This window comes from Bufo bufo, chromosome 3, assembly GCF_905171765.1.
Source record: "Bufo bufo chromosome 3, aBufBuf1.1, whole genome shotgun sequence".
In the NCBI taxonomy this organism is placed as follows: Eukaryota; Metazoa; Chordata; class Amphibia; order Anura; family Bufonidae; genus Bufo; species Bufo bufo.
In genome coordinates, this window is record NC_053391.1 from 609,687,684 (window position 1) to 609,714,550 (window position 26,867).

General features: G+C 41.5%; 1 protein-coding gene across 1 annotated transcript in view; it reads left to right on the forward strand.

Moving 5' to 3' along the window:
* The window catches only part of ASIC1 (acid sensing ion channel subunit 1), a 395,233-nt gene that overhangs the window by 269,970 nt on the left and 98,396 nt on the right, over positions 1–26,867 (forward strand). The window contains exons 4-7 of the mRNA XM_040426001.1: positions 373–523; positions 617–744; positions 3,384–3,534; positions 23,796–23,852. Of these exons, the coding sequence (XP_040281935.1) occupies positions 373–523; positions 617–744; positions 3,384–3,534; positions 23,796–23,852 (487 nt within the window). The remainder of the gene's footprint in view (positions 1–372; positions 524–616; positions 745–3,383; positions 3,535–23,795; positions 23,853–26,867) is intronic.

Consider the following 26,867-nt stretch of genomic DNA (forward strand, 5'->3'; position numbering starts at 1 on the left):
TCTGTGAAGAGATATGTGTCCTCGAATAAAATTTAATTGCTTGTCCATTTGGCTTGTAGCATACGAATTGTCAGAGGATGAGAGGTTTCTCAGTGTTATATGACATTTATGATTTTGTAGGCCTCTGTCTCACTTCCCCTCTAGTTAATTTGGAGAAGATATCTAAATTTTCCTTGTCTTGTAAAGGAGTGACATATCTCTTTTTCTGAGTGTCAGGAGGACCATGGATTGCTAAGCTTGAAAGGACAATAAATTCATGATTTTACCAAGAAATATTTCACTGATTTAATTCCGAGACGCTGTGAGAAGAATCCCAGAATGGCCATTCTTCAGTCTGTTTTGTGAACTCTTGCATTTTTATTTCTGTCTCAGGTTTTTACAAGATATGGGAAGTGCTACACTTTTAATTCGGGCCAGAATGGACGTCCGATATTAATAACTACTAAAGGTGGAACAGGGAATGGTCTGGAGTTAATGTTGGATATCCAACAAGATGAATATTTGCCAGTGTGGGGAGAAACAGGTCAGTAAGATTCATGTGTTTTGTTTTTTTCTCCATGGACCTGACTGATTTTTTATAGAGAAACTGATCATCTACTGTGTATCTACTCTGCAGATGAGACCTCATTTGAAGCTGGAATCAAGGTTCAGATTCACAGTCAAGATGAACCTCCTTTCATTGACCAGTTGGGGTTCGGCGTGGCTCCTGGATTCCAAACATTTGTGTCTTGCCAGGAGCAGCGAGTGAGTACATATTTCATATTATTTTGTATAAAGCATGAAATGGTCCCTATATAAACAGCCATATATGAACTTTAGCAATTCAAGTTTTTGTTTAGGGCCAGATTGGCAGCACTGGTGGCATTCAGTGTTTAGCACTATGGCTTGACACATTTACAGATGGACTGAATCATATTTCTCTATTGTATCATATAGTAGTACGATAGCAGTATTCGAAGGGCCATTATAGTCAACGGCTGACCTTGCAGCATTCAATAAAGCCAAGTGGAGCAAAGGGAGCTACCATTTTGTTCTAGGTACATATACATATAACAACGGTGTACGAGATCAGAAACCCTTGTTGATTTAAAGAGAACCCATCATTAACTGTATGCTGTCCTCACTGAGGGCATCATAAAGTAGTTAGACATGCTGATTTCATGGTCTGTTACTCATGAGCTAAAATGTAGTGGTTGCCAGGTACTTACTGTGTAGAGCTGGAGAAGAGTCAGAGTTATTCATGAGCCTCCTCTCTCACCACCCACCCACTCATGATTGGCACTTTCCTCCCGGGAGAAAATTGATAATTATCGGCAGTTGAACGAGAAGACAGGGAGCTCATGAATACCTGTGACTCTTCTTAGGCAGCCTGTGACTGTGTATAAGTCCTTGGCAGCCACTTAAAGGGGTTTCCCGAGACTTTTTTTTACTGCTGACTTATCCTCTGAATAGGTCATCAGTATCTGATCAGTAGGGGGCACCAATGCTCTCATCGGGTTTGAGAAGGCACCGGCTCTCACAGTAGTGCTGCAGCCTTCTTTCAGCTCACCAAGCACAGTACCGTACATCATGTAGCGGCTGTGCTTGGTATTGCAGCTCAGCCCCATTCACTTCTATGGGACTTAGCTGCACCTAGGTCACGTGACCGTTAAAAGCGTCCTCACATGGCCTAGAGAAAGATGCGAGAAGGCTGCAGCGCCACTGCGTGCACTGGTTGCCTTCTCAAACCGCTGCTCGATGGGGGTCCCAGGTGTTGGACCCCCACTGATCAGAAACGGATGACATATCCTATCTCAGAAATAATCTTTAATATTAGCTTGTGTGTGACAGACCATTGGAATCTACATGTCTGTCACTACTTTATGCTGCCCTTAGTGAGGCCAGCATTAATTTCTTTACAGGTTCCCTTTAAATATTTAAAGGATAACTGTCATATTTTCATCAAAAAATCAATTTTAGCATATGTTACTGCTGCAGCAGCATTATGCATAAAGCAATCTTTAGTTTCTTCACTTACCACTGTTTTCCTTGAGTTTTCCCCTTAGTTACGGCTGTTTTGAATCCTACATTATGAGGATCTTCTCAAGATGGCTCCTCTGCCAGTTCTCTGATGCCAGAACTGCATTCCCTCAGGTCACAAACAAACTTGCTGTACCAAGCAGCTTCCTGCCAGCCAATCAGATTGGATTACTGAGAGACACACCTCCTCACTCTGAAATGCAGGCATGCAGTGTGAAGGACCGCCCCTCTGTCTTCCTAGCCGGAGACAGATGAGCCCTAGTAACAGTCTTTTAAGGGAGCAGTGAAAGGGACAGGAGACATTAATGAAAGCTGTTATTATAAGGTAATTACAGATCTTTTGGCAATCATTGACAGACTAACTCAGGTATACATGCCTAGCTCTAAAAAACTAGCAAAAAACTAGCAAATAAAAAAAAATGACAGTTATCCTTTAACAAACTTGATAATTTCTTAGAGAGCTTATAGACATTGCTTAAAAACCCTTTAAAGGGAGTCTATCACATAATTTTCACATATATAAGTAACAGCATTGCCCCACAGAACATTGAAAACACATTCCTAACATCCATGTGTGCGCTTGGAAAACATCTCCCAAGTGCCCAAAGCAAACTAGACTTAAAGGCGTCTTCTCACTTCAGTAAGTAGCATTTATCATGTAGAGAAAGGTAATACACTTACTACTGTATTGTTATTGTCCATATTGCCTCCTTTGCTGGCTGGATTCATTTTTCCATCACATCATACACTGCTCGTTTCCATGGTTACAGACCACCCTGCAATCCATCAGTGGTGGTCGTACTTGCACAATATAGGAAAAATGGCCTATGTGCAATCCAGCGCAGGGCAAGGGAGAGCATCAGAGCATGAAATGCTCCGATGCTAACATCAGGGGGGCTGCCTGTGTGAACCCGGTCAACTCCTTTAACTTTCTCTACATGATAAATGCCAATTACTGAGGTGAGACAACCCCTTTAAGAAGAGGGGAGGACTGCTATAGCGGCTCATATCTAGGGATTGTAGCAGCTAGATATATGTTCTTGTGTAAAAGCTGCCATTCCAACCTTTCATACAATACACAGAATCATAGCATTTTATCCACTACATCGGAAGATATAGCTGTTAGAAATCGGGATGGCAGAGAATGCAATTGAAAGTGAAAGTAAAAACAGGTTTCACTGATTTCACTGACTCAATTTCTAACAGCTACAGTATATCATCCGATGTAATTGATATTATGCTGTGATGATGATGATGATTTTTATCATTTTTTATTATGTAGTTTATGTCAGATTATCTTTACAGCTAGCCTGCAGTCTTTATCTCAGAATGTCTCTAACTCTCTTATACTTTCTATTCCTCAGCTAATATACCTGCCTCCACCATGGGGAGACTGCAGATTTAGCGCCATGGATTCAGAGTTCTTTGATACATACAGTATTTCTGCGTGTCGGATAGACTGCGAGACACGGTACCTGGTGGAGAACTGTAATTGTCGCATGGTACACATGCCTGGTACTGTATTTTACCGATTTATTTCATAATTACAATTAGAAATGTTATGGTTTCTCACTGTTTTACATTTCTGCCATATCAATACTGCAAAAATCTGTCTAACAACCTCACAAACCGCACTGGAAGATGAATAGGTAAGCTAAAATAAAACACAACACTAACTAAAGTTAAAGTAGACTTAAAGGGGTTTTCCGAGATTTTAATACTGATGACCTATCCTCTGGATACCTATCCTCGGGACTCCTGCCGATCAGGAGTTTGAGAGGGCAGTGGCGCTCGCAGTAGCACCCTGGCCTTCTTGATGCTTTCCCTAGGCTGACTGACGACACGTTCATCAGTCACGTGCGCAGCTCAGCCCCATAGAAGTGAACGAGGCTGAGCTGTGATACGAAACATCACAATACAATGTATGGCGTTGTGCTTAGTAAGCGTGGAGAAGGCAGTGACGCTCACAGGAATACTGGTGCCTTCTCAAACAGCTGATCGGCGGCGGTCCCTGGTGTCAGACCCCCACTGATCAGTATTAAAATCTCGGAAAACCATTTTAAAACAGTCGCCCACTTTCCAAATTTACTTTGCATGTGCTTTAAAGGATTTTTCTGCGATGTACTTATTGATGGCCTATCCTAAAAGTAGGTGATCAGCATGATATCAGTGGGGGTCCGCCAATCAGCAAGAGACCGCAGCACCTTGTGAGCAATTAGGCCTCTTTCTAGGCCATGTGATGTCCCGTTCATTGTCATCCTCAGGATAGTTCATCAATACATAAATCCTAGAGAACCCCTTTAACATTAAAAGTTCCTAACTCATAAGTGTTCTTCCTAAGCTGTGCTTCCTCTACCCAATCTGTAAAATACTACAATGGGGGGAGTATGTTTACAAAAGTAGAGCAGTGATGGAGGTGTTTTTTTGCAATGTACATGTATAGAGGGGGCAGACATTGCTTTCACATTACATGAATAGCAGCCAAAATCACAGATTTCCGTGGGATGGCAGATGTCAGGGGAGACATAACCAATCCTTTGGTTATCGAGGCGATAAGCGGTTTTCCAGAGGTGTTTGTTAGTGGCTTACTCCCCTCTCCTGTTCAAAGCCGAGCATGCAGGTGTATGGGGGAATCAGGAGAGATAGCTGTCAGTCAAATGAATGACTGGCTTGCAGTTTATTCAACTATATGGCTGGTTTTACCCTGGGACCAAGAGTTTGAGGTGGCTTAAAGGACCCTATGTCCTGTATTAGGAGGCCAGTGCTATAAATAACTTTATTAAGATTATTAATTAGAATTAATAGGGGGCCCTCTACTTATTTTGCTTTGATATTGATATTTTTCCCGGGTGTCCCATCACTTAGAACATATGACATCCCTGTTACACTGTACAGAATATATAGGACAATGCTGATGCCACCGTGCCCATGTTGCAGACCACACCGGCCACGTGAACTGCACATTACGGTGCGACCCATTGACTTCAATGGGTTCACAATCTGCAAAATGCAGTGAAAGATGGGACATGTTCTATCTTTTGCGGCGTAAAGGTACGGACTCGGAAGCACATGAAAAGGCTTCCATGTGCTTCCAGGTCCGCACTACAACGCGGAGTTCACACGGCCAGTGCCCGTGTTTTGCGGACCTGCGGTTTTGCGGTCCCCAACACAAGCATGGCCATGTGAATGGGGCCTTATCATTAAGAGATGTTTGAAGTCTGCAATGATTCCATAAGACTATGATAATATTAAGGGATATATACAGCTATATGGTAAGAGAGGCGTAGGAAGCAGATCTTTGGGTGTGGAGCTATATTTCTCATTATGTTCTGCTCCACGAGAGAGGACTATGATTTAGCACCCGGAGAGCCACAGGTTGCTGAAATCCATCTCTGAACTTATTACAGAAAAATAAAACCTTATATACTGTAAAGCAATAAAACACATGCTTTATCTCTCTTCATTTTACACCCTGGAGAGTCTTAGACTTTCTTCAACTATACTCTCATTTCTGATCATTCAAAAAGTCTATTTTAGTGACAAATTAATAAATATAGTATGCTGTATATATGTATAGCTCACCCATCTGCCTGGTTGTGTGCAGTGCACCTGGAAATCGCATGCTCAGTATAAAATAGGACTAACCAGGATGTAATGCCTTAGTTTAAAAGCAATCCTGCTTTATTTTTATATACGTTATGGAACTATGGCTTTCAGGTTTGAATCTCATGCAGACAACGGCATCTTTTTTCAGGCCTAGTTCACACTTCAGTGTTTTAGTCAGTGATTTGCATCAATGGTTGTTAGCCAAAACCAGAATTGAAGCCTACACATAGATAAGGTATAAGGTCTTGTTCACATCTCCGTTTAGGAGATCCTGCTGCCTGATCCGGTGAAAATACCGGCTGTCTTCCGGACAAAAAAGTTGCATGCAATGGTTTTTGTCAGGCCGAAACCCAGCATTTAAACCCGCCATGGAGATGCGAACGAGGCCTAAGGCCTAGTTCACACGAACGTATGGCTTTTATATTTTTTTGCGGTCCGTTTTTCACGGATCCGTTGTTCCGTTTTTGAGTTCCGTTGTGTTTCCGTTTCTGTTCCGTTTTTCCATATGGCATATACAGTATACAGTTATTACATAGAAATAATTGGGCTGGGCATAACATTTTCAATGGATGGTTCAGCAAAAACGGAACAGATACGGAAGACATATGGATGCATTTCCGTATGTGTGCCGATTTTTTTTTTGCATACCCATTGACTTTAATGGAGCCACGGAACGTGATTTGCGGCCAAATATAGGACATGTTCTATCTTTCAACGGAAAGGAAAAATGGAAATACGGAAACTGAATGCATACGGAACACATTCCGTTTTTTTGGCGGAACCATTGAAATGAATGGTTCCGTATATGGACCAAATACGGAACACAAAAAAACGGCCCGTACACCCGCAAAAAAAACGTTTGTGTGAACTAGGCCTAACAGAAAGATTTTCACCAAAAGACTGTAGTGTGAGCTAGGCCTCAGAGTGCTTCAAAAAAGTTTTCAAAAAGTTCCTGCCTGTGTTGTTCTTGCAATTTTCTCCACTTTTTCACGAAGGTTATTAAAATGAAGGAAAAAATTACTTAGGAAATGCTCTGTCTGAAATTTTGATAACATTTCAATGAGACTTTTTATTTTAGGAAGATCCTACCAGACATTTTTTGCTCACAGTTTTTGTTTGGGACTGTATACAGGGTGTGTTAACCCTTAGAATGAGGTCATAATCTATTATACCAATGTAAAAAAGGGGTCCCAGCTCAGGTTGGCCCTATCCTTATTCTAACATGGGTGATGAGAACCTGTGCATGGCATCCCCACTCCAGAAATTGCAAAAATGGGGAACAAAACCGCAAAGGATCGTCTATTCCTTCTCGATTTCAAGGCAAGAAAGTAGGGTGCAACCCCAAAAGCTGGGACAATCATGATATTAGTAGAGGGACAGGTGGTGACTGCTACCATTTTCATTTCTATAGTATGATATAAACAGAAAAATAAACAGAGGCAGCGCCTCATGTGTAGGATCACTGGGTACCCGTTGGTGCTGAAATTTGGTAATGCGATTACCTTTTTATGTTGTGCGAACCAAAACAGTTTGAAGTGCAGACTGTATTTCTGTACCACACAGCGAGCGGTGTCCACAGGCTCCTGCCTGGGTCCCTTTGCCATCTCTGCGCCATGTTTTTAACCATTTTTAAGGAAGAAAAAAGAAGATCTGGACTTTTGTAGCGGCACTCTCCCCAGTAATGGACTTCCAGATTAAGTAAAATTTATGTCTATGCGTTTCGAGGGTGGATTGCCCCCTTCATCAGGCGTATTTCTATAGGGACATGCACATCTTCATTTTTTTTTTCAACGATCTGTGTGCTCGATCTGCAAATCTCACCGTAGGTTCTATTCCTGTAATTAAAGATTTTAAAAAAAGAGCCCTTTTTATTGATGGTAGTGAAAACTATAGCATGCACACAAAAGGTATCATCCTTTTTTGTGAATCCGATGCAGGCCGTTGCCTGATACAGCCATATGCATCAGGTCTTACTGTAAATAAAGTGGATTTCTGTTGAGCTGAGGCAATCAGACATACACAGGTCTTCTTTGTATTGTGCCAACAGTTTTCCACCAAAAAAGTCCTCAGCAGTATAACACTGAGTAAACAAGGAGGGCCAGAACAGCAGCACAGATAACGGCACCAGAGAAAGAGCTACATATACCATCATTTTTTATTTTGCACCATTGTGGGCTTGTCCAAGATTTTTAATTATCGTGGACGACCCCTTTAAACGTACAATCTTTGAAAGCCTTGCTACTAGTAAGACCCCAAAACAATACAAAACAGGAAGAACTAACTAGAACACTATAATAGACCTCCTGCCTAGTTTGTCTACAGTGTAGTTATTGCTGTGACTCCCCGGCCAACAACGGGCTCCAAATCTTATGGGCACTACTATCCCAAGACACCATTGTCATGTTGTAACCTAAATGTGGTAAAGGATCTTCTGGTTACCCTTATGGTACAGTCCAACCTTTTTATAACCATGGTTGTTGCGAACCAGTTTGCTGATAGCTGTGTCAGGTCCTTCATCGGCACCGTGGGCATGCTCCTGTAGCTGGGCTGTTAATTCATGAGTTGTAGCTAACTTTAGGGCTGAAGTGCAGGGGAATGAATATAGAAATCAAAACGCCCTGCTTTATTACATTTTAATCTCTTCATTCCATGTTTGATTAATATCTATATACTTACTGTAAGTAATAGTCCATCAATATGAGATGCCAAGACATAATTAGACTGCTTCAAAGTCTTAGGGGACGGAAAACACAAAATGTTAATTATTTCAGCTGAATTATGGTTTTCTGATAGCCTTTGGAAGGGAAAATCGAGTTGTTTACCTTTATTTTAGGATGAAATGGGAGGAACTTGGAGATAATAAAAAGAGTATTTATAAGACGCAGAAAAATGATTCTGAAGATAGCAATTTCATGAATTATAAGAATAGAATTTAGAAAGCGCAAAGAATGCTAAATGAATCAATAAAAGAACCAGCATGAACTTGCCTTGGCAGCTCAGGGATGAGATTAATATTTACTAATCATAGGTTTCAGTCGTTCTGACTAACATGTAACAAAAAGATTTGATTGAAAAGCGTGTAATGTCATAGCTGCAAAGTCTAATTCTAGAACAGCTGTCTATGCTTTATACATAAGTAAGAAAATATAAAAAAAAAATAAGATAACACTATAGATTCAAAAAATTCAGACTATTGAAGGGATTATGTATAATGAGCACAAGGGTTGGACTGGCCATAGACCCTAGAGCCCTCCTCATGGCTGGCGACCAGGTACATAAGATTTCGATGCTCTAAGAATTAATTAATGCTAGGAGCATCAGGTGCTTATGCACCTGGCCAAGGGCCACAGATGCCCTCAAGGATTCAACTATATCACTGTCCTCAGGATGGTAATGCAGACAAATACTGTGGTGAAGGTTGCAGTATTTTGTGCTGCACCGTGCTATATGGCTCTGTTGCAGAAGTATTTTTGTGCTGCACTACAGTATTGAAGGCCCTGCCTACTTCTGCCCCCCCCCTTCTGTCAGTTTAGACCTGCCTACAACATGGGGCCACTTTAAGTTCCCAGCCTATTCATGACAAGCTTGGATTTTATGAATAAATATAAAGTTTTGGTGGGTGTGCCAAAATTTTAGTCATCAACTTAAAGGTAATATACAATACATTCAGAAAGTCTTCAGACCCTTTCACTTTTTTCACATTGTTTTGTTGCAGACTTGTGCTAAAATTCTGCACTCAAGACCCCATAATGACAAAGTGAAAATGGAATATCCAAAATCGTTGGTAATTTATTGAAAAGGAAAAATTCAAATCTTGCATTGACATAAGTATTCAGACCTTTTACTCAGTACTTAGTAGAAGCACCTTTGGCAGTGATTACAGCCTCCAGTCTTCTTGGGTATGATGCAACGAGGTTTCCATACCTGGATTTGGGGACTTCCTGCCATTCTTCTCTGCAGATCCTGTCAAGCTCTGTCAGGTTGGATTGGAACCGTCAGTGGACAGCCATTTTCAGATTTCTCCAAAAATGTTCAATTGGGCTCAAGTCAGGGCTATAGCTGGGCCATTTAAAGACATTTAAACAGTTGTCCCTAAGCCACTCTTGTGTTGCCTTGGCTGTGTTTTTAGGGGTTTAGTCTTGTTGAATGGTAAACCTTTGGCCCAATCTGAGGTCCAGAGCACTCCGGATGAGGTTTTCATTAATAATATCTCTGTATTTTTCTCCATTCAGCTTTCCATCAACCCTGACTAGTCTCCTTGTCCAAGGCACTAAAAAACTCACCTACAGCATGATGCTGCCACCACCATGCTTCACTGTAGGGATGGTTTTCGGCAGGTGATGAGCAGTGCCTGGTTTCCTCCAAACATGATGCTTAGAATTGAGTCCAGAAAGTTCAATCTTGGTTTCATCAGACCAGAGAATCTTGTTTCTCACAGTCTGAGAGTCCTTTAGGTGCTTTTACTGAGGATAGGCTTATTTCTAGCCATTCTGCCATAAAGGCCAGATTTGGTAGAATGCTGCAGTGATGGCTGACCTTCTGGAAGTGTCTCCCATCTGCACACAGGATCTTTGGAGCTCAGCCAGAGTAACCATTGGGTTTTTGGTCACTTCTCTTGCCAAGTCCCTCTTTCCCCTGATTACTTAGTTTTGTGGTGTGGCCTGCTCTACTAAGAGTCCTGGTTGTTACAAACTTTTTCCATTTAAGAATTATGGAGGCCACTGTGCTCTTAGGAAATTTCAGTGTAGCAGAAAGTTTTTGTACCCTTCTCCAGATCTGTGACTCCACAAGAGCATGTCTCTGAGCTCTACAGGCCTTTCTTTCTTCCTCATGGCTTGGCTTTTGCTCTGATATGCATTGTCAGATGTGAGGCCTTATACAGACAGGGCTGTGTATTTCCATATCATGTCCAATCAACTGAATTTACCACAGGTGAACTCCAATCAAGGTGTAGAAGCATCTCAGAAATGAAGATAAATGGGAGGCCCAGAACTAAATTTCAAGTGTCATGTCTAGGGTCTGAATACTGATGTCCAAGAGAATATTTAGTTTTTCCTTTTTAACAAATTTGCAAACATTTCTAAAATTCAGTTTTCACTTTTTCATTATGAAGTATTGAGTGCAGAATTGAGGAGTGGGGCACTTTTTTTTTTTCTATTTTAGCTCAGGGCCACAACATAACAAAATGTGACAAAAGCAAAAGGATCTGAAGACTTTCCAAATGCACTGTATCACACCTGTACCCAACATCTTATTATTGTTGTGTTAACAACAAATTCATATTTAAAAGACTGTATTTCAGTTTGCCTGTGATTCCATCAGTGGTGTTGCTTTAGTGATTACACCAAACAGGTGCTTTTTTTTTTTTTTCTTTAAAAAAAGAGGCTCTTGGCAACAAGCAACCTCAGCTTTTGCCATTTTTAGACAGGTTTCGTAATGTGTTTATATAAAGAAGGATAGCTCATCAATATCAAAATACTGGACAACCCATTTAAGAATGCAGTTTTCATTTTTGTTTTTTTCCCTCCCTACCTACCAACCATAGCTTTTTTTTTTACTTTTACATTCACATAGTCACCTCACACATCACCGCTAAGGCCACTGGTTGACAGGCAACAGTCATGTGCATCAGTAGCGTAGCTATTGGGGTCTCAGCAGTCACAATGGAGGTCTAAAGGGGGTTTGATCTGAGGTCTGACATGGAGGTCTGATCTGAGGTCTGAAATGGGGGTCTGACATGGAGGTCTAAAGGGGGTCTCATCTGAGGTCTGATAGGGGGGTCTGAGATGGAGGTCTAAAGGGGGCCTGATCTGAGGTCTGAAATGGGAGTATGACATGGAGGTCTAAAGGAGGTCTGATCTGAGGTCTGACATGGGGGTCTAAAGGTGGTCTGATCTGAGCTCTGATAAGGGGTTCTGAGATGGAGGGCTAAAGGAGGCCTGATCTGAGGTCTGATATGGGGATATGACATGGGGGTCTAAAGGGGGTCTGATATGGGGCTCTGACATGGAGGTCTAAAAGTCGTATGCCCCCCAAAATAGTGCCAATAAAACCGTCCTCTCACCCCACAAAAAATTATCCCCTACCTAAGATAATCAGCAAAAAAAAAAAAAAAAAACTGACTATGGAGATACTAAAATGTTTTTTTTATTTTTTATAAAAGGATAATATAGTGTAAAACCTAAATAAATAGATAAAAAGTAGACATATTAGGTATCGCCGCGTCCGTAAGAATCTGCTCTATAAAAATACCCCATGACCTAACCCCTCAGATGAACATGGTCAAATTTTTTTAATAAAAACGGTGCCAAAACAGCTATTTTTTGGCAAATTTTCCATTTTAAACCGTTTTTTCCAGTAACAAAGCCAAAGGGTTAACAGCCAAACAAAACTTAATATTTATTACCCTGATTCTGCAGTTTACAGAAACACCCCATATGTGGTTGTAAACTGCTGTATGACCAAACGGCAGGGCACAGAAGGAAAGGAACGCCGTATGGTTTCTGAAAGGCAGATTTTGATGGCCTTTTTTTTTTGCACCATGTCCCATTTGAAGAACCCCTGATGCACCCCTAGAGTAGAAACTCCATAAAAGTGACCCCCATCTAAGAAACTACACCCCTCAGGGTATTCAAAACTGATTTTATAAACTTTATTAAACCCTTTAGGTGTTCCTCAACAGTTTATGGCAAATGGAGATGAAATTTCAGAATTTCTATTTTTGGTAACCTTGCCTCACAAAAATGTAATATAGAGCAACCAAAAATCATATGTACCCTAAAAATAGTCCCAACAAAACTTCCACCTTATCCCGTAGTTTCTAAAATGGGGTAACTTTTCTGGAGTTTTTACTCTAGGGGTTCATCAGGGGGGCTTCAAATGGGACATGGTGTAAATAAACCAGTCCAGCAAAATCTGCCTTCCAAAAACCACACGGCGCATCTTTCCCTCTATGCCCTACCATGTGCCCGTACAGTACTTTACGGCCACATATGGGGTGTTTCTGCAAACTACAGAATCCGGGTAATAAAAATTGAGTTTTGTTTGGCTGTTAACCCTTGCTTTGTTACTGGAAAAAATGGATTAAAATGGAAAATTTGACCAAAAATTTAAATTCTGAAATTTCATCTCCATTCTCTTTTGGAACACCTAAAGGGTTAACGACGTTTGTAAAATCTGTTTTGAATACCTTGATGGGTGTAGTTTCTTAGATGGGGTCACTTTTATGGAGTTTCTACTCTAGGGGTGCATCAGGGGGACTTTAAATGGGACATGGTGTAAATAAACCAGTCCAGCAAAATCTGCCTTCCAAAAACCACACGGCGCACCTTTCCCTCTACGCCCTACCGTGTACCGGTACAGTAGTTTACGGCCACATATGGGGTGTTTCTGCAAACTACAGAATCTGAGCAATAAATATTGAGTTTTGTTTGGCTGTTAACCCTTGCTTTGTTACTGGAAAAAATGGATTAAAATTGAAAAGTTGCCAAAAAATTGAAATTCTGAAATTTCATCTTCATTTGCCAATAACTCTTGTGGAACACCTAAAGGGTTAACGATGTTTGTAAAAATCAGTTTTGAATACCTTGAGGGGTGTAGTTTCTTAGATGGGGTCACTTTTATGGAGTTTCTACTCTAGGGGTGCATCAGGGGGGCTTCAAATGGGACATGGTGTAAATAAACCAGTCCAGCAAAATCCGCCTTCCAAAAACCACACGGCGCACCTTTCCCTCTACACCCTACTGTGTGCCCGTACAGTAGTTTACAGCCACATATGGGGTGTTTCTGAAAACTACAGAATCCGGGCAATAAATATTGAGTTTTGTTTGGCTGTTAACCCTTCGCTTTGTTACTGGAAAAAATCGATTAAAATGGAAAATTTGACAAAAGATTGAAATTATGAAATTTCATCTCCATTTGCCAATGACTCTTGTGGAACATATAAAGGGTTAGCGACGTTTGTAAAATCAGTTTTGAATACCTTGATGGGTGTAGTTTCTTAGATGGGGTCACTTTTATGGAGTTTCTACTCTAGGGGTGCATCAGGGGGACTTTAAATGGGACATGGTGTAAATAAACCAGTCCAGCAAAATCTGCCTTCCAAAAACCACACGGCGCACCTTTCCCTCTACGCCCTACCGTGTACCGGTACAGTAGTTTACGGCCACATATGGGGTGTTTCTGCAAACTACAGAATCTGAGCAATAAATATTAAGTTTTGTTTGGCTGTTAACCCTTGCTTTGTTACTGGAAAAAATGGATTAAAATTGAAAAGTTGCCAAAAAATTGAAATTCTGAAATTTCATCTTCATTTGCCAATAACTCTTGTGGAACACCTAAAGGGTTAACGATGTTTGTAAAAATCAGTTTTGAATACCTTGAGGGGTGTAGTTTCTTAGATGGGGTCACTTTTATGGAGTTTCTACTCTAGGGGTGCATCAGGGGGGCTTCAAATGGGACATGGTGTAAATAAACCAGTCCAGCAAAATCCGCCTTCCAAAAACCACACGGCGCACCTTTCCCTCTACACCCTACTGTGTGCCCGTACAGTAGTTTACAGCCACATATGGGGTGTTTCTGAAAACTACAGAATCCGGGCAATAAATATTGAGTTTTGTTTGGCTGTTAACCCTTCGCTTTGTTACTGGAAAAAATCGATTAAAATGGAAAATTTGACAAAAGATTGAAATTATGAAATTTCATCTCCATTTGCCAATGACTCTTGTGGAACATCTAAAGGGTTAGCGACGTTTGTAAAATCAGTTTTGAATACCTTGAGGGGTGTAGTTTCTAGAATGGGGTCATTTTTGGGTGGTTTCTATTATGTAAGCCTCACAAAGTGACTTCAGACCTGAACTGGTCCTTAAAAAGTGTGTTTTTGAAACTTTTTGAAAGATTTCAAGATTTGCTTCTAAACCTTCTAACGTCCCCAAAAAATAAAATGTCATTCCCAAAATGATCCAAACATGAAATAGACATATAGGGAATGTAAATTAATAACTATTTTTGTAGGTATTACTATGTATTATAGAAGTAGAGAATTTTTTGGTAAATTTTGTATTTTTTTATAAATAAAAATGAATTTTTTTTGCTCCATTTTACCAGTGTCATGAAGTACAATATGTGACAAAAAAACTATCTCAGAATGGCCTGGATAAGTAAAAGCATTTTAAAGTTATCACCACATAAAGTGACACTAAGGTGAAAATGAGACCGGTCCTTAAGGAGTTAAAGAAGAATTTAAAGGGATATACTTGCATCAACATTTATTTAATTACATATTAATAACATGTCTGTGAATATACTTGTGAATTTTTTAAGCCACTCCATGTGTTTTACTTCCTGTTCTGGCTCTTTAACTTCCTCTTTGTTTTCAGTCCAACCATTCATGTGGCCAGAGATAACCACCCCTTGTAGTGACTCAATTGGTGCAGTGCAATGCAGGGCAGTGCTCTTCTGTGGGCATCTTTATCTAGACGTATGAAGATAAAAATACAGCTGTCATATTCTTATCCCAATTCTACACCTACTATTATCATCAGGATTACTTTTACCAATCTTACAATGGAATACTTATCTATATAGGAGGTTGTATTATTTGTATGGATTTTAACAGAAGGACAAAATGTTGTATTTGATTTTCAGTGGTATAGTACTTCCAAAATGAAAAAGAAAAACAGGCAAGAATAAAATAAAATAAAGAATTCTATGAATATTGAGATTAAAACATGTCTCTTGCTGAGGATGTCTGGGAATATGAAAAGTTAATTAGTTGACTTTCAGTTATAATTTCATTAAACAAATATAGTTTTAAGGGGTTTTACGAGATTTTACTATCTGATCAGTGGGGGTCCAGTGAGGATAGGTCCAAATCTCAAAAAAAACCTTTAATTATAAAAGCTAAACCTTTGTCATGATTTCAGTGCCGATCCAGCGGTCCTGAAAGCTCCATATCCGCATTTATTCTAACACAGCATAGAGCTTCCCCTCTCTTTCTGTTTCGGAGACGTCCTTGAAAGGGGTCTGACTGTCTGATTGAGTTCTTAGCTAATCCAGTTCCCGTCTCTGTCTCTGCGTCTTTAAAGGGAACCTGTCACCGGGATTTTGTGTATAGAGCTGAGGACATTGGTTGCTAGATGGCCGCTAGCACATCCGCAATATCCAGTCCCCATAGCTCTGTGTGCTTTTATCGTGTAAAAAAACAGATTCGATACATATGCAAATTAACCTGAGATGAGTCCGGTCCCTGACTCATCTCACGTGCAGGACTCATCTCAGGTTAATTTGCATATGTATCGAATCTGTGTTTTTACACAATTAAAGCACACAGAGCTATGGGGACTGGGTATTGCGGATGTGCTAGCGGCCATCTAGCAACCCATGTCCTCAGCTCTATACATAAAATCCCGGTGACAGGTTCCCTTTAACTACTTTTTTCCTTTCCATCATCCAGTTTTTGTCCATCAAATTCTCTCGTTTTGGGGTGGGAGGAGGTTTAGGGGGTTACTGTGGTTACAACCTATAGGAATAGATTAATATTACATTTATAAATGAAAGAAAAGGTTGTTATTTAGGTATATTCTGTTTGCTTTTACAAAAAAAAAACGTAATCTAGTCTACTTATTACTTAAACTGTGCATGCCTAAGTATAGTCACAGTGCAATCATTGTTCCTCATTTCCATTCAATAATAAAGAGTGAAAATAATATTAGTAACTTAAAGGGGTTGTTCACCTTTCTAAGCTTTTATCAGTGTTTCCAGATCCATAGTGTTGAGTACATTTCCAGCTCCATCACTCCCCCCCCAACCCCACCCCAATGACTAGTCGGAATGGTGAAGTGTTACCCCTGTGTCACGTGACATGAGGTGAAGTGATGGAGTCAGAACCCAGCTGCGGGGATCAGATAAATATGCTCACCACCATGGGTCCCACCACACTCAGGGGACATATGAAAAAAATCTCATGAAGGTGAAGAACACCTTTAACCCTTTAAGGACCTCTACCGTATACGTACGGCGCTGGTGTACAAGACTTAAGGACCAGCGTCGTACATGTACGGCGGACTGATCGGGGTGTTTCTGTAAACTACTGAATCAGGGTAATAAATATTACGTTTTGTTTAGCTGTTAACCCTTGCTTTGTTAGCGGAAAAAAATTGATTAAAATGGAAAATCTGCCAAAAAAGTGAAATTCTGAAATTTCATCTCCATTTTCCTTTAATTCTGTTAAAGGGTTAATCAAGTTTGTAAAATCAGTTTTGAATACCTTGAGGGGTGTAGTTTCTAAAATAGGGCCATTTATGAGTGGTTTCTATTATGTAAGCCCCACAAAGTGACTTCATAACTGAACTGGTCCTTAAAAATTGGGTTTTGGAAATTTTCTTAAACATTTTAAGATTTGCTTCTAAACTTCTAAGCCTTCTAACATCCCCAAAAAAGAGCAGCCAATCAACAAGCGTTTAACTGTGTGCCCTTAGAATCCATCACAGCCATGCCTACTAATAGCATGGCTGTGATTGGCCAGTGCAGCATGTGACCCAGGCTCTATATAAGCTGGAGTCACGTAGCGCTGCACATCACTCTGCTGTGTTTATTGTAGGGATAGGATGCTGCTGCTGTGAGGGATAGAATAGGACAGAATCTTTAATCAGAACTCCAATTGAACTCAGCGATCTACATAGATTTTGTTGTGTGGGTGCAGTGCACAATCTTTTTACCCTGCCCTAAGCACAGTGACAGAGAAAAATAACTTTTATCCGTCTGTTAGTTAGGTGGGCGGCCATTTTATGCAAGCTCAGTGCACCAGCACAGCATCTGTGCATTTGTGACATTCAAATTCAAGCTTGAAATACTGCAATAATAATCTGGTTTTAAAAAAACACCCTTTTTCTGGCAATATCCTACATCTGGTGCCTCTGCCGCATTAGTCAGTGTGCAATTTAAGCTAGAAATACAGCTATAATTTTCTGGGTTTTAAAAAACACCCTTTTTGGGCAAAATACACAATTTTACAGACCTTGCTGCATCTGCACGTGTGAAATTCAAGCGTTATATACAGCTGTCATATTCAGTTAGTAAAAAACACCCTTTTTTGGGCAAAATACTTAATATTGCAGCCTTTGCTGCATCTGTCATTGTGAGATACACCCTTTACATACTGTTGTTCTATTCTGCTATAAAAAAACACCCATTTTGGGCAAAAATCTTAATTTGCGGCCTAGTCTGCATCTGTACGTGTGAGATACACCCTTTAGATACTGTTGTTCTATTCTGCTATTTAAAAAAACACCCATTTAGGGCAAAAAACTTAATTTTGCAGCCTTTGCTGCATATGTCATCGTGAGATACACCCTTTAGATACTGTCGTTCTATTCTGCTATTAAAAAACACCCATTTTGGGTAAAAATCTTAAATTGCGGCCTTTACTGCATATGTCATTGTGAGATAAACCCTTTAGATACTGTCGTTCTATTCTGCTTTTAAAAAAAACACCCATTTTGAGCAAAAATCTTAAATTGCGGCCTAGTCTGCATCTGTACGTGTGACATACACCATTTAGATACTGTTGTTCTACTCAAATTTTTGGCAAAACTCTTAATTTTGCAGCCTTTGCTGCATATGTCATTGTGAGATACACCCTTTAGATACTTTCATTCTATTCTGATATTAAAAGAACACCCATTTAGGGCAAAAATCTTAATTTTGCAGCCTTTGCTGCATATGTCATTGTGAGATACACCCTTTAGATACTGTCGTTCTATTCTGCTATTAGAAAAACACCAATTTTTTGGCAAAAATCTTAAATTGTGGCCTAGTCTGCATCTGTACATGTGAGATGCACCATTTAGATACTGTTGTTCTATTCTGCTATTAGAAAAACACCTATTTTAGCCACAAATCTTAATTTTGCAGCCTTTGAAGCATATGTCATTGTGAGATCCACCCTTTAGATACTGTCGTTCCATTCTGCTATTAAAAAAACACCCATTTAGGGCAAGATCCTAAATTTGAGAAATATAAGGAGAGCGTCAAATAAGGGACATGGCCCCGTTCGTGGTGCTGCTGGTGGAGCTCCTGTTGCAGGGAGAGGACGTGGTGGATCTGTGCCAGCTACACGCACAAGTGAAACCCCTTCCTCAGGTGCGAGTAGGCGACAGAACCTGCAGCGGTATTTGGTCGGGCCTAATGCAGTTTTATGAATGGTGAGGCCAAAACAAGTACAGGCGATAGTAGATTGGGTTGCTGACAGTGCCTCCAGTTCCTTCACATTGTCTCCCACACAGTCTCCTGCTGAAAGATCAGAGTTGGCACCTGCAGCCGATGTCCATCAGTCTTTCACCTCACCCCCTTGCAAATCAGCCAAGCAGTCTGAGCCCCAAGTCATGCAGCAGTCTCTTCTGCTTTTTGATGACTCTGTTAGCAGGGTTTCCCAGGGCCAGGGGTGAAGACTGGGTGGAAGATGATGTGGAGGACGATGAGGTCCTCGACCCCAAACGGAATCAAGGTCATGCGAGTGACCTGTGTAGTTCAGAGGAAGAGGCGGTGGTCGCACAGAGCCACCAGCACAGCAGAAGAGGGAGCAGGGTGCAAAAGCGGAGCGGCCATCCCCTAAACAGTACGCCAGCTACTGCCCACCGCAGCAAGGGACCGAGCACACCAAAGCCAGCTCCAAGGAGTTCCCTGGCATGGCAGTTCTTCAGACAATGTGCTGACGACAAGACACGAGTGGTTTGCACTCTGTGCAATCAGAGCCTGATGCGAGGAATAAACGTTCTCAACCTGAGCACAACCTGCATGACCAGGCATCTAAGTGCAAAGCACGAGCTGCAGTGGAGTAGACACCTCAAAAACCAAGAAAGGTCTCTGGCTCCTCCTGCTTCCTCTTCTGCTGCAATCTTGGCCTCTTCATCTACCACTGGAGTGACAGTGGGACCTGCCACCCCGCAAACAGAGGATCTGCCAGCAACACCACCACCTGGGTCACAAAGCATCTCCACAATGTCCCACTGAAACGTTCAGCTCTCCATCTCCCAAACACTGGAGCGGAAGAGGAAGTACCCCCCTACCCACCCGTGATCCCTGGCCCTGAATGCCAGCATTTCAAAATTACTGGCCTTTGAAATGCTGTCATTCCGTTTGATGGAGACAGAGAGCTTTAAAAGCCTTATGGCGGTGGCTGTCCCACAGTACGTCGTGCCCAGCCTCCACTACTTTTCCAGGTATGCCATCCCTTCCCTGCACAACCAAGTGGGGGACAAAATCAGGTGTGCATTGTGCAACGGCATCTGTGGCAAGGTGCACCTCACTACGAATACGTGGACCAGTAAGCACGGTCAGGGACGTTATATCTCCCTAACAGCACACTGGGTAAATGCAGTGGCGGCTGGGCCTGAGGCGGATAGCAGTTTGGCGCATGTCCTTCCATCACCGAGGATTGCAGGGCACTTCAGTTGGCCTCCTGTTGCTTCCTCCTCCTACTCTGCTCACCGCCTCATATGCGACGTGCCCACAAGGTGAAACTCTACCTTGCACAGGCTGGCCAGACTGTGCGAGCAGCAGCAGGCGATAGTGGAGTTTCAGCTGCAGCACGCACGGGTGGGTCGCTCTGCGGAACAGCACCACTTCACCACCAATGACTGGGCCTCCATGCGAGACCTGTGTTCCTTGTTGCGCTGTTTCGAGTACTCCACCAACATGGCCCGTGTCGATAACGCCATTCTCAGCGTTACTATCCTACTTCTATGCCTCCTTGAAAAAATGCTGCTGGCGATGATGGAAGAGGATGTGGCACAGGAGGAGGAGGAAGAGGGATCATTTCATAGGGTTTCCGGCCAGTCATTCCCAAGTGGCTCCGAGGGTGGGTTCCTGCACCCACAAACGCCAGGTACACAATTGTCCAGCCAGTGCACAGTTCTGGAGGATGAGAAGGAGGAGATGGAGGCGGAGGAACCACGTTCACAGCAGGGTGGCACCCAGACCAGCTCATGGCCATCACTGGTGCGTGGCTGGGGGGATACAGAGGACACAGACGATACACCTCCCACAGAGGACAGCTTTTTGTTGCTTCTGGGCAGCCTGGCACACATGAGCGATTACATTCTGCAGTGTCTCCGCAACAACCGCTGAGTTGCCCACATTATAACTTGTGCTGATTACTGGGTGGCCACGCTGCTGGATCCCCATTACAAGGACAACGTACCGTCCTTAATTCCCTCACTGGAGCGTGAATGTAAGATGCGCGAGTACAAGTGCACGCTGGTAGACGCGCTGCTGGTGGCATTCCCACCTGACAGCGGGGTACAGTGGAAGCACAAAGCGAAGGCAGAGGAGGAGGAAGAGGTCGCCAACGCAGCTGGGGCACCGCCAGCACCTCAGAAGGCAGGGTTAGCATGGCCAAAATGTGGAAAAGCTTTGTCAGCACGCCACAACAACCAGCACCACCAGCTGATATGGAACATCTTAGCAGGAGGCAGCATTTCACCAACATGGTGGAGCAGTATGTGTGCACACGCCTACACGTACTGAATGACGGGTCTGCCCCCTTCAACTTCTGGGTCTCCAAATTGGGCACATGGCCTGAGCTTGCCCTTTACGCCTTGTAGGTGCTGGCCTGCCCTGCAGCCAGTGTATTATCTGAACGTGTGTTTAGCACGGCAGGGGGTGTTATCACAGACAATCTCACGTTCATTAAAATAAACCAGGCATGGATCCCACAGGACTTGTCCGTACCTTGTGCAAAATAGACATGTATACCGGCCTTAACCAGCCATTGTTATACTACAGCGCAATTGCTCATTCTAGTATTTTGGATATTTCACACTATAATAAAAAATAAAATAAAAATTTAAACCAAAAAACAGTGTTGGCTACCTCGTCCTCCTCTACTGCCGCTTCAACCTACACCGCTACGTCCACCGCCTCCTCAAACTCCTACTCCATATGGTCCTCCACCTCATAAATCAAGTTTTGTTTTTTTATTTGTACGTATTTTATTTTATTTTATGTCATTTCACTAATTTGTCTGTTACATTTTTGGGTGAAATTCACCAATTTTTGGGTGTGATATACCACTGCTCTACCTAGTAGACAGGTACAAGAAATTCACTATTTTGTCTGTTACATTTTAGGGTGAAATTCACCAATTTTTGGGTGAGATATATCACTGCTATGCCTAGTAGACAGGTAAAAAAAAAATCACTAATTTGTCTGTTACATTTTTGGGTGAAATTCACAAATTTTTGGGTGTGATATACCACTGCTCTACCTAGTAGACAGTTAAAAAAATGTCACAAATTCGTCCTTTACATTTTTGGGTGAAATTCACCAATTTTTGGGTGTGATATACCACTGGTATACCTAGTAGACCGGTAAGAAAATTTCACTAATTTGTCTGTTACATATTCGGGTGAAATTCACAAATTTTTGGGTGTGATATACCCCTGCTCTACCTAGTAGACAGGTAACATTTCACTAATTTGTCTGTTACATATTCGGGTGAAATTCACCAATTTTTGGGTATGATATACCCCGGCTGTACCTAGTACACAGGTAAAAACATTTCACTAATTTGTCTGTTACATTTTCGGGTAAAAATTCACCAATTTTTGGGTGTGATATACCACTGCTATACCTAGTAGACAGGTTAAAAAAAATCACTAATTTGTCTGTTACATTCTTGGGTGACATTTGACCATTTTTGCCGTGATTAAACCCCTGTTCTGCATAGGTGATAGGGACCTAAATTTCAAAAAAAATCGTCTGTTACAAGGTGACATTTTACCAATATTGCCATATACAAAACCCCGCTCTGCATAGGTGACAGGGAATAAAATTTCAAAAATTCTTCTTTAATTGATGCGCGCCTTTCATTCAATGCTTAAACTTTAATAACTTGTCCCACATTTGTGCTTCAATAATTTGTCCTTTTCCGCTCGATCATATTAAATTTTAAAAGATGAACCTCCCTTGGATGTGGTCTCTCCTTCTCACACTCCCTCTCCGGCGTGGAACCCTGATTCGCCGATAACCGTGATCAACATGGTAGGCTCAGAAAAGAACATCGAAAGTTGATAGAGCAGATATCCAATTGGATCGTGGACGTCATAGTGACGTGCGATCAGGCAGAAGTTATCTAGAGTCAACAAAGCGACAGCAGGGCCTCTCCTGTCTAACATTTCCAAATCCTAAATACCCCAGTGACATTCCCTATAATTTTTGATAGAGCAGATGTCCAAATGGATCGTGGACGTCATGGTGACGTGCGACATGGTGGGGCAGTATGTGTGCACACGCCTACACGAACTGACTGATGGGTCGCTAAATTGGGCATATGGCCTGATCTTGCCCTTTAGAGGTGCTGGCCTGCCCTGCAGCTAGTGTATTTTCTGAACGTGTGTTTAGCACGACTGAAGGGGGTTTTCACAGGTTATATTTCCCAATGTTTTGGGGTGTACCCTAATAAAAAAAAAATTAAAAAAAATTAAAACAAAAAAGCAGTGTAGGCTACCTCCTCCTCCTCCACCGCCACTTCCACCTACGTATTTTATGTTATTTAAAGTCATTTCCCTATCCACATTTGTTTGCAGAGCCCTTGCCATGCTCTTAACCACATTTTGATGCCATTTGCAGCCCTCTAGCCCTTTCCATGACATTTTTACAGCCATTTTAGTGCTCAAAAGTTCAAGTCCCCATTGACTTCAATGGGGTCAAGTTCGGGTCCTGAACTCTAACTTTTTTGTGAAGTTCGGCCGAACCCGTCGAACCTGAACATCCAGGTGTCAACTCTAATTTTGACTCAAATTTACCACTGTCATGAAGTACAATATGTGACGAGAAAACAGTCTCAGAATGGCCTGGATAAGCAAAAGCATTTAAAAGTTATCACCACATAAAGTGACACAAAAAATGGCCTGTTCACTGAGTTTTGGTAAAACTTTCCATATGTCAAAGAGACCTAAAAATTTTGATTGGTTCGGGTCTGAGACTCAACACTCAGATCCCCACTAATCAGATTTACCATAACTCAGTGAACCTTTAAAATGGAGAATGTGACATAATTCTTGTCATATTCAATTCTGATATTGCTGATATGAAGCTTGTGATAATGCATCCATGAATAAACTGATTATTACAATACAAAAGAGTGACTGAATGCATTCTGTATTAACCAGGAGATGCTGCCTATTGTACTCCGGAGCTGTACAAAGAATGTGCCGACCCTGCCCTAGGTAAGTCTTATTTTTCTCCTGTGATTTGCTAAATGGAATTGCTGATCATGAAAAAACATTTCGTTTTCATTCACTTAAAGAGTAACTAAACCTTTGACCATTTTAATATGATGTCATTAAGGCATTAAGGCCCTAAAAAAAGTTTTTTTTAATTAATTAATTTTGTATTTTTTTGTGTTTGTTTTGACCATTCGCTATGTGCACAAAATTCAGTTCTCTGTACAGCGCTGACAGCTTAGCGGTGTACGGAGTACAGAGTGCGAAATATATAAATGGGACCGCATAAGCAGTGAGTATGGGCAGGAGCACATATTGCTGCTCTTGCCCGTGCCCCCGGGAGGTTTTCTAACTCCTGGCATAGCACATGGGTACTCTGTACCATGTACTATGCCAGGATTAGCTGAGCTAAGCACTGGCATGCAGGACTCTTAGCTTAGCTAAGCAGGCACAGGCAGGAGCCCTCTCCGCTCAGCTAATCCTGGCATAGTACATGGTTACAGGGTACCAATGTGCTATGCCAGGAGTTAGTAAACCTCCAGGGGGCACGGGCAGGAGCAGCAATATGTGCTCCTGGCCATACTTACTGCTTATGCGGCCCCATTCATAAACTTCACAGTCCGAACTCTGCACACCGATGAGCTGTAAAACTCAGTGTACAGATAACTGAAATTTAAGTGCACAGGGAGTATATAAAGTATATTAGAAAAACTTTTATTAGGGCATTAGGGACATCTTATTAAAATTTTAGTCAAAGGTTTAGTTACTCTTTAAAGTAATATTCCACTTACAACATAACAGATGAAATCAAAGAGTTATTTGCAAAATAATTATATACAAATCTACAAAATGTACAGCCGAGTACTGAATATACAAAACCCATTTCACAGATGCTGGGAAAAAATCTGTGGGGAATATAGGGAATGCCACTGATTTTTTGAAGAATTTAACTGTGGATTCCACTCTTTGCACTGTACCACATGTATAATTTGCTGTCCATTTACCGAAACAGTAGTGGATGATTTCTGCCACATCTGAACATACTTGTGTAGGCATTTTTTATACTAGCACTTTGGCTTCTGTTTATAATGGAGCCGTGATAGCCATTCCAGATCCATGAGTCCTGAAGGACTTGGTTTCATCAGACCAGAGAATCTTATTTCTTATGAGTCCATTAGCTGCTTTGTTGCAAACTCTTGACGGGCTTTCATGTGTCTTACTGAGAAGAGGCTTCTTTCTGGCCATTCTGTCATAAAGGCCAGATTGGTGGAGTTCTGCAGTGATGAATGACCTTCTGGAAGTTTCTCACATCTGCACACAGGATCTTTGGAGCTCAGCCAGAGTTACTATTGGGTTCTTGGTCACCCCTCTTACCGAGGCCCTTCTCCCCCAATTACTTAGTTTGGTGGGGTGGCCAGCTCCAGGAAGAGTCCTGGTTGTTCCAAGCTTCATCCATTTAATTATTATGGAGGCCACTGTGCTCTTAGGGAATTTCAGTACAGCAGAAATGTTTGTACCCTTCCCCAGATCTGTGCCTCCACACAATCCTGTCTCTGAGCTCTACAGACATTTTGTTCCTCCTCATGGCTTGGTTTTTGCTCTGATATGCTTTGTCAGCTGTCAGACCTTATATAGACATGAACAGAGGATCCCAGCAGTCGCGTCTTTGTGAATCAAATGTCTTTTATTCCATAGACCAGGACCAGGTTTCGGCAATGTGCCTTCATCAACAGGTAATCCAAATACAAACTTAACAGACTATATATGCTCTACAGTCACCGCCCACAGGAGCAAAAGTCCATCCCATAAAGGGAATGGCCAGAAAGTAACAGGTGTAATCAATTTAATAATAGACAAACCAAAGCAGAGAAAAAACATCTAGATAGATATTTCATCTTACATTTGTAGATAATACTCTTGTATAACTTTCAAATTTTCAATACCTGAGAAATAAACAGCAAAATATTATAAATATATAACAAAATTATTATATTACAGATACATAACCTCATATTCCCTATTGAGGCCTCTAGGGTGCAATGTGTCCAATGTATGGATCCAAAAGGCTTCCCTCCGTAGCAACATCTTATTAATGTCACCCCCCCCTCCGTGGTCTAATCACCTGCTCTATAACCTGGGATTTCAGTTGGGCAATAGAATGTCTGCACTTTTCAAAGTGGCTTGGAATGGGTAATAATACATTTTTAGTTCTAATGGTCGATTTGTGTTTGTTAATTCTGTCCCTCACTGCCTGCATTGTCTGACCAATGTACAACAGACCACAAGGGCATTTAATCAGATAAACAACATTTGAAGACTCGCATGTAAAAAAAACCTTTTACTTCAAACGGATTCCCGGTGTGTGGATGATAAAATGTAGGGCCCTTTATGATGTGTGAACACTGGAGACAATGCAGGCAGGGGAACGTCCCTTTACGCGGTGTTGATAATACACTTTGACGTAACCGATGTTTAGTGCCCCCTAAATCCGCTTTCACTAGCATATCCCTGTAACTGGGGTTCTTCCTATTACAAATCAGGGGTAAACTTTTAAATTCTGAGACCTCTGGATAGGCCTTACCCAATAAATGCCAGTGTTTTCTTACAATATTGTCAATATATGCATTAAAGGGGTGAAATTTATGGATAAATGCTATCCTAGCATCATCCTTTTTCTTATGTTTAACCCTCACTTGACAAGCACCACTGTTCGTTAATATATCTAAGGGATATCCTCTTTCTCTGAATCTAATAGTCATTTCCCCCAGCCTCTGATCCTGTAAGAGCGGATCCGTAACAATCCGCCTTACCCGCTGATATTGAGATTTAGGTATAGACCTTTTTAAGGAAGGGGGGTGTGCACTCGAATAATGCAAAATACTGTTTCGATCCGTTTCCTTCCTATAGAGGTCAGTGGATAATTCACCTTCCTTGTTTTTTTTAACCAATGTATCCAAAAAACTGACTTTATCTCTATCGCATGTCATTGTAAACTGTAGACCTTCACATGCTGAATTC